The 14,386-nt window shown below is 37.5% G+C and overlaps 1 protein-coding gene across 1 annotated transcript in view; it reads left to right on the forward strand.

Annotated features, from left to right (window-relative positions):
* Window positions 1-7,968, forward strand: part of LOC139118659 (atrial natriuretic peptide receptor 1-like) — a 44,817-nt gene extending 36,849 nt beyond the window's left edge. The window contains exons 14-21 of the mRNA XM_070682076.1: window positions 176-334; window positions 654-831; window positions 1,203-1,346; window positions 2,248-2,440; window positions 3,545-3,719; window positions 4,810-4,908; window positions 5,860-5,951; window positions 6,506-7,968. Coding sequence (XP_070538177.1) covers window positions 176-334; window positions 654-831; window positions 1,203-1,346; window positions 2,248-2,440; window positions 3,545-3,719; window positions 4,810-4,908; window positions 5,860-5,951; window positions 6,506-6,613 — 1,148 coding nt within the window. The 3' untranslated portion in view covers window positions 6,614-7,968. The remainder of the gene's footprint in view (window positions 1-175; window positions 335-653; window positions 832-1,202; window positions 1,347-2,247; window positions 2,441-3,544; window positions 3,720-4,809; window positions 4,909-5,859; window positions 5,952-6,505) is intronic.
* The last annotated feature ends 6,418 nt before the right edge of the window (window positions 7,969-14,386 follow it).

The raw sequence follows: 14,386 nt of genomic DNA on the forward strand, positions 1-14,386 counted from the left end.
GAAATGCAAACCTTTAACTCAAATAGACTACGAGTCTTGGTATACAGTAATAAGCATACTTCATCTTGAGAAATTCTTAGTATAGCATTGCCGATACTTCTGGACAACTCATTTCCATATGTCCTTTTTCCTGTTCTCATTGTAAACCTATCAATTCGTGTCTGTTTATGCACAGATTTATTGTGGCGATCGCCTGAGCTGTTGATCGGCAAAATGCCACCGAGGGGCACGCAGAAGGGCGATGTTTACGGTTTTGGCATTATACTGCAGGAGGTCATCACTAGGACTGGTCCATATGATCACGAGTTAATAGACGAGAACCTGTCTCCTCAAGGTTAGTATTCCAGGGTAGCTTTCTTCGACTGGCAGCGCCCTCTTTCATAGTATTGAAAATCCTCGGTATTCTACAAGCACGTAAAAAGGTACGTGTTTTCTGTGAAATATTTGTCCCGAGGGATGACGGGAAATTGTATTCCGAAAAGAATAGAACGATTTGGGACCACTTTCTTTGAAGGGTAAACGTGATAGAATTAAGGGCGCTTAATAAACAAATCATCATTCTCAGAGACCCATTTTCGACGTTTAAATTTCCGATCGATTCGACTGACAGAATGATTGTTGAGATTGAAAGAGCATCCGTATGAATGTTTCAGATATCATTCGACGCGTGATGGAACAAAGAAGTATACCCTACCGTCCAAGAGTCAACCCGTCGGATGCACCCGATGACGTCATTCAGCTGATGCAACACTGTTGGAGTGAAGAACCCAGCGAGCGGCCAGACTTCTCCAAGCTCAAGACGCATGTCAGGAAAATGAACGCAGAGCGAGGGTATGTCGCTTATTAAACAAACAAACAAACAAACATGTAGGTAAACTAAATAAACAAGCACCTGTAATGTTGACAATCATATAAATCATATTTAAGTGCTAGGCATGCATATTTGCCCGGGCAAAGTCCATAGAAAAGGATGACCTGAACAAAGTCTATCAAAGGTCTCAGTACAAGCTTGTATTTTAAAACGAACGTTATCACCGTTGCGGGCGCTACAACGACAACACTCAGTTCTTACACCTTTGCACGTGCGTAAGGCCAGAGTCTCGAGAACGAAACGTTCAGATTTCTATAGTTACCTGCAAGCTTTTGTCTTCAAAACACACGAGCTATGCCAAAATTCACCTTTTACTGTTTTTTAAACACAGAAACAGTGAGAATATATTGGACAATTTACTGACCCGGATGGAGCAGTATGCAAATAATCTGGAAGGAATCGTTGCTCAGAGAACAGCTCAACTCGTCGAAGAGCAGAGAAAATCTGAACAGCTGCTACAACAGTTGCTCCCAAAGTATGTCCATAAACTCCTTTAATCTTGCACCGATAAAATAAAAAGAGAGAAATATAAATAATTTGGATGATCCATTCGTGTAAAGGGCTTTTAATATTTAAAATGAAGTGATTTGAATTTCAACAGAAATACGATTTGCCCTATATTTGAATGATCGCATCATGTGCACATTGCAATGATGCCAAAGTAGTTCAAATCGTGCCAAGAATACCAATTGTGTGTTCTACAGCACGACTGTTAAATTCTGTGGGTCATTAAAGGTTTCAGATCAATGCCAATTGTACATTTCCTGAGAAACCACGAGTCCTACAGCAAATTTGTCTTATCGGCCGATGGCACTCTAACTGAAGGCTACCCTTGTGTTTGGAAACTTGCCTTGACTTGGTGGTATCGCCGTAGAAGGCTTCACTAATACTGCGTCATGAGAATACGCGTGCCAAAAAGAGTTTATTTTGAGACCACTAATGTAAGTTTCCCCATCCAGTCCGTAGCTGATCGATGATGTAACCCGACAGAAATTCAAATACATGCAGTCTTCTGATAATGTTCTATAAAATCACAACTCGACAATTGAAATATGCAAGGGTAAGCTTATTTAAAAGTAGCATTCTTTGAAACCAATAAAAATCTTCGCAAAAAACTTTCAGATTTGACCTCTTTATTCAATTTAATTACCGACCTCAAATTGATCAGGATCGGTATGATCGACAACAGGGCAACCACAGTAAACTTGTGAGGGCGCTGGGCAAAATGTCACGTGTCTCACCTGCCCAGATATACTCTGAAGGTATTTTGATATCTGTTGACAACACCAGCCGATGTCGATTGACGGTGAAAATCAAACCTATTCTTTGTATAAATATATTCATTTTATCAATTTGAAATTATTTTGTCTTTCTAGATCTGTAGCAGAGCAACTGAAACAAGGCAAATCTGTGGACGCAGAAGCCTTCGATAGCGTTACCATTTTCTTCAGTGATATCGTTGGTTTTACGTCACTATCGGCGGCCAGTACTCCCTTGCAAGTGGTCGATTTGCTCAATGACCTATACACCTGCTTTGACGCAATTATTGATCATTTTGACGTGTACAAGGTGGGCAGGTTTGAATCAAAATACGACACTAAATTATCTTGTTTTCACTAGACAACCTATTTTGTCAATGGTGACTCTATATCTGTGCAAAGTGTATCATCATCGATCGCTTCTTTTTGACTTAGTTGTTTATCTGTTCGTATTGTTTTTATTATTTCTGTCCATTTGTTTTCGGCCTCTTTACTTTTCCTCTGTCCTTATCATCGCCCCTCAGTCCGACCAACGGTTTGTCTGTTTGTCTGTCTGTCTCTCTTTGTGTCCTTGTCTCTGTCTCTCTGTCTCTCTATCTATCTATCTGTCTGTCTGTCTGTCTCTGTCTCTGTCTCTGTCTCTCTCACTCTCTCATAATCCACCATCTACCTATCGAGATGTTATCTTCCGAACTTTAATATTTCGATAAGAAATTAGGTCAACAAAATACAGTATACGACAATACGAAATTTCGTTTGACGCTTTACACAATCTATGCTATGCGTCATCGGACCCTGGTCACGAATCATATGACTCGAATGGTACGATATTTAAGTAGGACTTTTAATCAATCGTGGCCAACGGCTAGTGCAAATGCAAATGACAAAAGAACTGATTCAGGAACACGAGTGATGCAAAAGAAAGGATTCTTCAAATTCAGAGGGGCAATTTTTGAAATGTGATGGAAATACACTTTGAATATGTTCATTTAGGAAACCCTAGAAATGTTCAACAATTATGGATGATTGTTTTTCTATTCAGTGTATTGAATGAACGCTCCTTCATTTATTTGAAATGTCTATTTGCCTACCATGGCGTCATACATGTCAACCATCTAACCGTACATAAGCAATCATCATACAATTTTTCTGCTGTTATTAGCGTTGCCTTATTAAGGGTCGACCTCCTACTCAGTGTATTGCATTTTCAATACCGTCAACCGTAGCTTGCACCTCAGACAATTACCTACCTCAGGTCTTACTTGATTGTGGAGTATTTATCTCGAGCTATTTCTTTCATCGCCCGTACCCTTTTGATATCGCCTACGTTTTCGCCGCCAGCGGCGAGACTAATTACACGTATCTATCACATTCAAAGCCCCGTGACGAACTATCTTAACGTCGTTTCTTGAAGGTCGAGACGATAGGAGATGCCTATATGGTCGTCTCGGGCCTGCCCATCACCAATGGCAACCTACACGCACGGGAAATCTCAAGAATGGCCCTACGCTTGCTGGAAAGCGTGGAGACTTTTAAAATAAGACACAGACCGGAAGAAAAGTTAAAGCTTCGGATAGGAATTCATACAGGTATATATTAAATACTTGCTGTTGACTGTAGCAAACCAGGATTTCAATTAGATTTTGACATCATTGTTACTTTAGGGTGTTACATGTACTTTCCGTGTTTATCCCATATTTAATCCAAGGTAATGTCGATGCATTAAAAGTGAGATTTATGTTTTTGGTTTTTTGTTCAACTTGAAAATAGATGACTAAGAAGATATCTTTTTTCTGTATTTTATTTTACAATGCTTATTCAAAATATCAATTTTCTTCGTATACCAATGTTTTTAGTATGGAATTTTGCAATATAAATGCAAGAAGGAGGGAATTGTGTAGGAATACATTTGGTTTCGAAGATTTTCACCTTAAATTATTATGTGGACTTTTGAAAAAAACACACATCAAGCCTCAGCTCACATGCGGAAATAAAAATAGGTCAAGAGAAAGGCGCATTGACATATCTGTATCACAGATGAAATTGCCAGTGAATGCGCTTACGAGTGATTTTCTTGGAATACCAATTAGGCCGTTCGTGTGTCATTCGATACGTAAATGTATTCATAATCGAACTGAACAGCATGTATCTTTACGCGTTATAGACTTGTCTGATGTATGTGATACTGCGCAAATTCAAGTCACTGTGGCTTGAAAGCGATAGACAGGATTGGTATCTTCTCCTTGCGTGAGATTTTATTCGCAAAAATCTTGCAGGTGTTAGCTTGTTTTCCCTTGTATGTACAGAATCAAGATTATAGGTTAACTTCAGATATAGATTTACACGACCTGCACGCAGTCACCTTGAACTCGATTTCAGACGACCATTGTCCTCACCTGCTGGTCGGACCTACTCAAGTTTATTACATCAACATTGATGAAGAAATACGTTTATCTTTAAAATGAGAATGGTCGCTCCCTAAGTTACGACATGCAGAAGTTCAATATTTACGACACAAACTTCAATATCTTCTACAAAAACTTCAATATTTACGATTACAAACGATTACTCAAGTTATCACTTTTCTTCTATCAATATTCTAACCCTTGGACCCGCTGATCGTCACTGCATACCTGTAACCGTAAAAGTAATTTCCGAATCTCCCCGCCATTTTAACAGGTTCGGTCGTGGCTGGAGTGGTGGGACTGAAAATGCCACGCTACTGTCTGTTTGGAGACACCGTCAACACGGCTTCGAGGATGGAGTCAAATGGGGAAGGTGAATATGGTGAACAGAAACATGCAATTCTTGAATATGTATTTTGGATCATCGAAATTCTGGCTTTTCATGGCTTTCTCACTCACCAGATTTACATGCTAGTGTAAAACTAGAATAAAATGTATATTCTATATTACACTTTATGGTTGCCAAACGTCGGATAATGATGACATCTGCATTTAACGACATACATTTTTTAATATTAAGTCGTTTGCGCATTGCTTACTACACCGTTAATTTCACACCGGAAATTATTGACGGCAATAACATCGCAGAATACCGACGTATCTTAGACTTAGTCTGAGAACACTTTGACTACGTTTCAAAGGAAAACTATGCTGGCTGATTTTGATTAGAGAGAACTGTACGTACGTGTACACACGTATGTATGTATGTATGTATGTATGTATGTATGTATGTATGTATGTATGTATGTATGTATGTATGTATGTATGTATGTATGTATGTATGTATGTATGTATGTATGTATGTATGTATGTATGTATGTATGTATGTATGTATGTATGTATGTATGTATGTATGTATTTAGTATCTCTATCTCTATCTATGTCTGTCTATCTGTTTGTATCTATATGTGTACATTATGTAAAGTATACCGCTCAAAGAAATTAATTGTGTCTGAGACTTTCCTCCCAAAAGGATTCTACCCGCACGCGATCTCTGTAGGATCCTGTTATTCATGTACAAGGCAGTTGATGATAATGTTTTTGAAATAAGTGGCAACGAAATGTCTGACCTCATAAGTTACTTTGTTTGTTCGCGAAAATACCACTTAATCAGACTCCATACTCTCTTGGAAAAAAAACATCGTCGTCAGATGAAAGAAGTGTTAAGGTGTTGACATGGGAACATATCTTTTACGAATCCCTTCAAATGCTACATCTTAAAAGCCTGCCACATTAATTGAAACCTTTCCCCCTTCTCTTTTAGCTCTGAAAATACACATTAGTGCATCGACTTGCAACACTTTAAATGCAATTGGAGGTTTTATATTGGAGCTTCGTGGAGAAATCTCGATGAAGGTAAAGTCATTATTTTATGCCTGGAAAACTCTCATTCACCATGAAATAATAAAAATGAACACGAGTACTCCCTATCTTGGTTAATATAGATAAACTCAATGTTGGCAACAAGCACTCTCTATCTCAATGGATACGGACAAATACTCCCTGAAAATATCGTGCTTACTGTGATCATTACTTTTAAGAAACATTTCTTCCGATAGAAGTTCTGGAAGGTATAAACGTGATTGGATGTAGTATCCGGGTATAGATGTAAGCTTCGTCTTAGAAACGCTACTCCAAGTTACAGACGGAGTGGTAAATAGCCTTGTTGAGCGTAAAGAGTCACTTGTACATCGTATGCATGCAGCGAAGATAGCAGTGTAATAGTCATGGGGGCATATTCAATAACTGCTGCTCCTCAGAGAAGTATACGTCCTAGAATTCTTACACAAGGCAAAGACTGGCCTATCTAAATCCTTTCAAGAGTGATATGTACGTGTAACATACTGTAGTGCGATTTACTATTTAGATATACCAGCACTATAATCAGCAACTTTTGTTTTTCGTGCCAGGGTAAAGGTTTGGTGACGACATACTGGCTCAAGGGAGAATCGCCGGTTGAAGACAAGACGAGTAAGAAGGATGTAATTATCGATGAAAATATTGAAACTATCGCATAATATACATCATATGGAGTAAAATTATTATTGTAGAATACAAAATCATCACGTCCAGCCCTGTAATTTTTTATATAAATAAGCTGTAATTTTAGAGAACATTTCATGGTTATAAATAACTGTATCTGTAAAAATTCCCTTAATATATCTAGTGTTCCGAGTCAAAATGCGTACATTCATTTATTCATTGACTTTGGTACGTGTTCGAAATCTGCAAGAAATTTGTCTGTATATTTTGAACAATGCTTTTTATAACTTGTTCATTCTAAAAATGACGATTTATGACGTTTTCCCCGACACATGGGCAACACATACATCATAAAAAAATTAAGTTTAATTTTCATAAATCGAAGCTCGATTAAATACTAGTATGTTGCACTCGCTTGTGTTTGTTGGAACGTCACATATCCAGTAACAATCGTTACGTCACGAGAAAATGTACACGTACGTCACATTCAAATGCGGTCTACGTCACAAATAAAAGTGCGCTGTATATATGTCAAGCATAATGTCGGCGAACACGACCCGCGATATGATATTGTAAATCGAAGATTTGGAAAATAGCGATTACTCAGTCAATGGTTGTAAATATTGGATAAATTACACTCGTCTGTGCTTTTGCACGCCGTAGAAGTGGTACAACTTGAACGTCAATGCCAGTACTCAAATTCGATAATTATTAACCATGTAACAAATCCATTGAAACACTGAGAATGTTCATTATTTTTTCTTGCACATCATCGTTCACCACTATGCAAATGTGCCTGCATCGTTTACGTAATTCTAATAGGAGTTCTCATTCTTCGCACTTCTTTTCACATGTCATATGCTTAAAGTTTCCTTCTCGAAAAAAATGGAAAAAGATATAAATCAATATAAACTTTGGAGGCAGTTAAATGGTTTCGAGAAAAAGAACAAAAAAAGCGTCCAAGTGCACGCAGGACATCAATTCGTAAATTGAGCTAGATTTTGTGTTAGTTTACAGGCGATCCCAAAGTTCAAACTGAAAAAGAAAACCACAGTTTCTTGTAAAATGTCTTAAAGTCTCTTGTACGTTTGCTGCATGTTAACAAGCAATGAAGACTTCGACAACAAGCTAACAAACCAAGCAAGTCTACAGTTGCAGCATTTTCCCACAGGGTGTATTGGCAACAGTGCTTGATATTCGGAAAAGTTTTGAGTCAGTAAACCTATACATTTAGTTGAAAATTTACAACGCTTTGTAAATCTGCATATTATGTTAAAATTTGCATAGCTTATCATAAATCATTTATGTTAAAACCTGCATAGCTTATCATAAAAGAAATATTCTGTATAATAAATGTTGATTCTATGAATAAAACAATTTTTCAATCGTTTGCTTCGGTTTTTTAATCAAAGGATTGCTTGCTTGAAATAAACTAGTAATGTTGTGACAGTGTGTACACCGAGGTATATAGCTGTTGGTATTTTATCAAAACTTCAACCATCATTTCTGTTTCCCTTTAGATTGCCGATTACTTACTGGCAATATTATGGTATTTCTTGGTGGAGTATTTCCCAAAGTGACCGTGCGTTTCTAAGAAGACGAAGTCTCGAAGTCAGACAGTATTCAGTGTTTGTCGCAAATTAACAAACCTGATATGTTCGCCTTTATGGTAGAATGCGCCTTAGTGACAGATATTCGGACTCTCAAACTTTTACAATTAGTTTCTGATCTACCTCTTGTGGGGGTTCATTTTAAAGCTCTTGAAGTAAGAAACATTTTTACAGCTTCAGTTTTTCGAAATTCAAAAAAAATTTTATCTTTCCTCGTAGAGATATACGGGGATAGCGGTCATTTTGAATTTCAAATATTGGTATGTTAGATTATTTGTTCTCTAGCAAAGACTTTGCACGCTGACCCCTGATTGTTATTCTTGATTTGGTATAAGAGAATGAATCCGAGGCACATTTCGGCCAACCCCCCTCCAAAAAACCAAAAAAAACCAAAAAAAACCCAAAAAAAAACAGACCAAAAAACCCCCCAAAAACTAAACAATTCGCACCTTCAAAAACAAAATCGAAATGGAACTAATTTTCAATTTTCAAATGGTTTATCATCTTGGTTATTAATTTTTAGGCCTATTTTTAAATCTAAAATCCTTGGTCTGAGATTGAAATATAAAAAACAGGTGAATACTGCAGTGGGGATGGCACTTTGCGGCCATTCAAATTGCGCCTCTGACAAACTCTATTTCCCACTAAATATCCAATCTTCCCATTTCATTTGGGGCTTGGAGCAGTGTCTTCGGAATTTTTGATACTATGGTGGAAATAAATATATTGAATTGACATTGAGGTGTAATAAATGTACTTGGGGGCTTCGGCAACGATAATTGCACAAGATAATTTTAAAAATTAGCGTGAATATCATCGTCTCATGACCGACATAGTTATACTGGAAGAGAAGCAAACCCTGTTCTTTTGTGGGTAGAGTACGTGTACTTCAGGCAATGAATTTAAGTTGGTGCGTTCAGCCGCAAGAAATTCAAGAAATGATTGATAAAGGAAGAAGTCACCGCGAAATACGTGTTCATCTCCAAAATGTTTTGCCCAGGGCAAGTGGTATCTCTGAACGAAGTGTACGACGAGACTTTCTCAAACATGATATCAAAAACCTTCAAGGTCAAGATTTTGATCGGGTTGTAGTGAATGCAATCCATAAAGTGGGCCGGCACACGGTTATAAACTAGGACGGGGCACTTAGATCATTATGCGGAGAACATCATTTAGTACAAAGATTGACAGCTGAGATAAAATTAAATGTTGATGCTGCACTCTGTTTGGGCTGATGGCTGTCACAATTTTTACGACGTACAAGTTTGCGACGTGAACGGAAGCGCGCAAAACTTTAGCAGGTCAGGTAAAACTGATTGTATCGGACTTTCCTTTCCGGCGGCAACACAGTTGTTCGTTACTCTATCCATTACAACAAGTTGCCCGCGCAAATAACTGTCACAATTTGATGCATTAATTCCTAGGCCAAAGATATTAGATACTATCAGCTGTCATGCCCAAAATAAAATAGGAAAATGAAGGGAAAACGGAAGTATACATTGTGGGAAATAAAGTTTTTAGAGGGAAATTTGAATAGCCGCCAAGTGCCATCCTCACAGCAGCATATACCTATTTCCTACATATAAATCTCAGACCAAGGAAATTTAAAAATAGGCCTAAAAGTTAATGAAGATGATTAAACCATTTGAAAATTGAAAATTAACTGATAGTCTCCATTTCGATTTTCTTTTCAGAAGGTGCAAAATGGTTTGTTGGCCGAAATGTGCCACGGATTAGGATGGCTAAGAATTTCATTGATTAGAGTTCGAGCAAAAGTTTAAATCTTTCACTGACGAGGCGCTAACTACCTTCAATGACAAGCCATGTCGAAAATGACTACTTGATATCAGACATGCATGTGGCTTCTTTCTTGACAAGGTGATGTTGTTCTCCTTCGTAGGTTTTCTACTTTTGAAAACGGTCTGTTGTGTGTATTGCTCGATTTTGTCAGTTGTGAAATGCTGTTAGGACAATACAAGGTTTTTAATATGTATGATTGTTGGTTTTATAAAAAAATAGTTAAGAACAGTCTTTCAACTTCAGGAAAATCGCGTACACGTGTTATTGTAATCGATTAAAACTGAAACTCTACATTCCATAGCTATACACTCTATTTGACAAGTTCATTATTGGATTCCTTGAGCATATCACATACGATATAGTCGAAATCCTTAAAAAGTCAATATTATCATTCACGCCATAGGACATAGCCTCGACCATTCAAACTGCAAAACACTTTCTTTTCACGATTACGATGTGGCAAATATATGTCACTTCTTTCCCTATGGCGTCTACAAAAACGTGCCAAGCTGGAGTCTTTAACCGCACTAAAATTCAAGTCAGCATGTATAATTTTCAACAAGTATTATTTCAAGTTGGTTTATATTCATTGATAAGCATCACACTGAGTGTGCGACATTATCGGATATCAGTGATCTTCAGCGGTTGTTGAAGTACTTTCTCTTACAAACAACTCAATTGCCGAATCGATGACCGGCTAATGACACTAGCTGTCACGTCATGCAATAATACGCCGTGTTTTAATCCAAACAAAACCAATTAAGGGATCGACAACGGCCTTATCAACAGTTATGGATCCTTCAATTTTTAAACGATAAAGTATCCTGTACTAGAGGACGTCACGGTGGCTAGCTGCCACAGGCTATCCGATTGGTTCAATTTGAATTCAAATCATGACATAACCCAGCAAAGCGGAACGTACCTTGCAGACGTACCGAACAGCAAACATGGGAAATCACGCGTTTGTCAATATTAAAATTGATATTTCTTAAGAACGTGGATAGAGGTTAGGCAGCTTTATCGTTCGAGGCAGTTGCATCAGTTGTGTATGTATGGGAGAGTGTTCAGGTAGAGTACAAGTTGCCCCATTTGACGATGTTGCTATAATCTGTCGGTACAGAGAGAACTATGATTCGGATAATTTTCAAGCATTTACAGTGGTTTGCGTTGAAGCATTGGCATTAGACGAACTAGAAATATTGTCTAAATCGAGGTGTTGCCAACTCTGTCATATGTAATTATCAGCTAAGCAGTAACATCAGTCGATCATAAAGGAATCAACTCTGCAAAAGTCGAAACATTGTCTAGCAGGAGGTCAGACGTAGTCAAAACAACACCACCACATACGTCCACGCACTGCCCAAGTCATATCACTTACTTTCAGGTGTAGTTGTTTTGACTACATCTGACCTCCTGCAAGACAATGTTTCAACTTTGGCATATGATAGTTGATTTCTCTGTGATCGACTGGAATTACTGTTCAGCTGATACAATGGTTTGCTTTGAAGCATTGGCATTACGCGAAGTAGACATGTTGTCTAAATTGAGATGTTGCTAACACTGCCATGTGTAATTATCAGCTGAGAAATAATTCCAGTCTACCATAGAGAAATCAACTCTGCCAAAGTTGAAACATTGTCTTACAGCAGGTCAGATGTAGTCAAAACGACTACACCTGAAAGCAAGTGATAAGACTTGGACAGTGCTTGGACATTTGTTGTGGTGTTGTTTAGACTACGTCTGCTAGACAATGTTTCAACTTTGGCAGAGTTGATTTTTTTATGATTGACTCATGTTACCGCTTAGCTGTTAATTGCACCTGACAGTGTTGGCAAGACCTCATTTTAGACAATATGTCTAGTTCGCGTAATGCCAGTGCGTCAAAGCAAAACACTATAAGTGCCCTTTCTTTCAGTTTATATGCACAAAGACAACAACAACAACAACAACAACAACAACAACAACAACAACAACTACTGTAGCAGCAGCAGCAAAAACAACAACATAAACAACAATACTTGAAGATCTTAATAGTAAACGGGAAGACTACTTTACGTGCCCTCCCCTCCCTATCGTCCGACCTTTGGTTTTAAATTTCTGAGTGGCGTGTCATTTGTAAGTCAATGCTAAAAACTAACCTCAACCCTAGACCTTGCCAAGGTTGTATCTTATGCGATTCCTGTTAGACGCGCTGGTATACATTCCAGTCAAATTCAAAGACATTAATGTATGTTTTGATGTACATGAACTTTCCTCCAGGCTTATCAAATAGACTTTCATGCCCACATACAAACAAACTAGTCACAGTAGTGATAAACATTCGCTACTATTGCACCCGCTTTATTGTCCAAATTTGTACAATTTCAGTGAAAACCAGTGCTGAGTTTGCCGGCACAATACAAAAACCAAAGAGATGAACTCGTCCCTTTGGTGTCAAACCTTGGGAAGGTGCTAATAAGAAAAAATCGCAATAACGCAGAATGAAATGTAAAACCTTTGTGACAACTACAGCTGCGGTTAGGCGATCACACAAAGCCTATTTTGTGAACTTGTTTAACGTGTTTTAATGGCACTATAGATAAACATGTTCCCAGTTCTGCGTATACACGAAATCAGCTGCATCTGTGAAAGCCTTTGCCTTCAATAAAGTAAAAAGTTACGAAGGAGACTCCGTGTTGACATACGCTGAATATGTCATGGTGACATTTTCATAGAAAATTACTCTTTTATAACTCGTCCGTAAACACAAGTCATTTCATAATGTACTTGCACTGATGTTCAAACAGCTGATAAATTGGTCCACCTACACTTACATGTTCAACTATTTTACACAATGATCCATAGTAATTCTTTGGCAGATAAATATGACACGATGTTGCGTTATATGTTTTGACATAATGGCATTCTATGAAATGTTTTTGTTCGGTGTGCAATACTGAGAATCTTAGAATACGTTGGAAAAATCAAACAGTATTTCAGAAGGTTGTCAAAGAATCGGATCATGAACGGTGAAAACATTTAAAATAGGACAAGATCATTATATATATATATATATATATATATATATATATATATATATATATATATATATATAATATATATATATATATATATATATATATATAGTTCATGATCCGAGTCTATGACATCTGAAAGAGCGGTTCATTTTTAAACTGAACATTTATGTAGCTTGTTACAAAGATATCACAAATTTCATGTTTTGAGGAAAGTATTGAAGCAAATCTCGAGAATGTATCGGAACAGCGGAAATAAATAATAGTTTTTGTACATTCTTTGCCTTTAGTCTTCATGTGATTTTGTAAAATTGCATTCACTTACAAGTAAATGATTTATTGACAGTGTCTGTGAATTCCACGAATCGAATCCAGTGGCACTTGAACATTTTCAAGTGGCAAACTATAATAGCACCTGCTTTGCGTTACCGATAAGATCAATCTTGAGCTATCTACTAAACATTGGATAATTGAGTTGCTGCAGCGTTTGTAAATACGGTGCGTAATTATAAAAAAAAATCATTTTTCACGAACTGTGCGCATCTTCATCAATCAGATGGATTTAATTTGTGAGGTGCTGATAGCACACATGTTCATGGTTATCAATGGCAACATTTCTTTTCAAACATATATATCTGACCCAATTGTAAGCACGTGGTCTGTAAATGAGGGTAGTTTGGTAAAGAGTCAGTTATGCAAAAGATTCGCGGTTATGCGAATCCCGAAATACAGTATCAAAACAGAAAGTCAACTGAACATGACGCACTCAGCCTAGAATGATTAATAGTCAACCTGGACGCAACATTGAATTGAAAGCTAGTCATGTAGTCAGACAATGTTTAAACGTTTATAATAATTGCCGCACACAAACAAATCTCTTTTGATTTATGGATTTCTTAGTGAACACTAAACATTTCAAAATGATAGTGAACAATATAAAACTTAAGGCACGTTTGCTTCGTAATCTAAACCGTAGTTTGCCTGTTTAAATTCAATGTACATAACGTCATATCCGGATGTGTTGCTCTATGATTTCATACAAGTACAGGCTTAACTTAGAAAGCAGTAAAGAGAAAACATCACCTAGTGGTTCGAGTTACTTTGATGCAGTATGTCCGTGCTTTTCAAGCAGATGAATGCTGCGTGAGCAAAGAAAGCAAACAGAGAAATACGCGACAGCAAACACTTGAAACACGCTAGCATCTCGTTTTTAACAAAGCCAAACATCTTACTCGTGCATAACCATGTTATATCAAGAAGTTTTCACTCATACCCAAAATCTGCGCGAAGCTGTATTTGTCTTTAGGCTCAGAACACAAAGAGAAACGCTGGTTTAAGTAATACGCGAGTCACTCGAAAGCTAAAGACTTCCACTTTTGCTCAA

Source organism: Ptychodera flava, chromosome 19 (genome assembly GCF_041260155.1).
Source record: "Ptychodera flava strain L36383 chromosome 19, AS_Pfla_20210202, whole genome shotgun sequence".
Lineage (NCBI taxonomy): Eukaryota > Metazoa > Hemichordata > Enteropneusta > Ptychoderidae > Ptychodera > Ptychodera flava.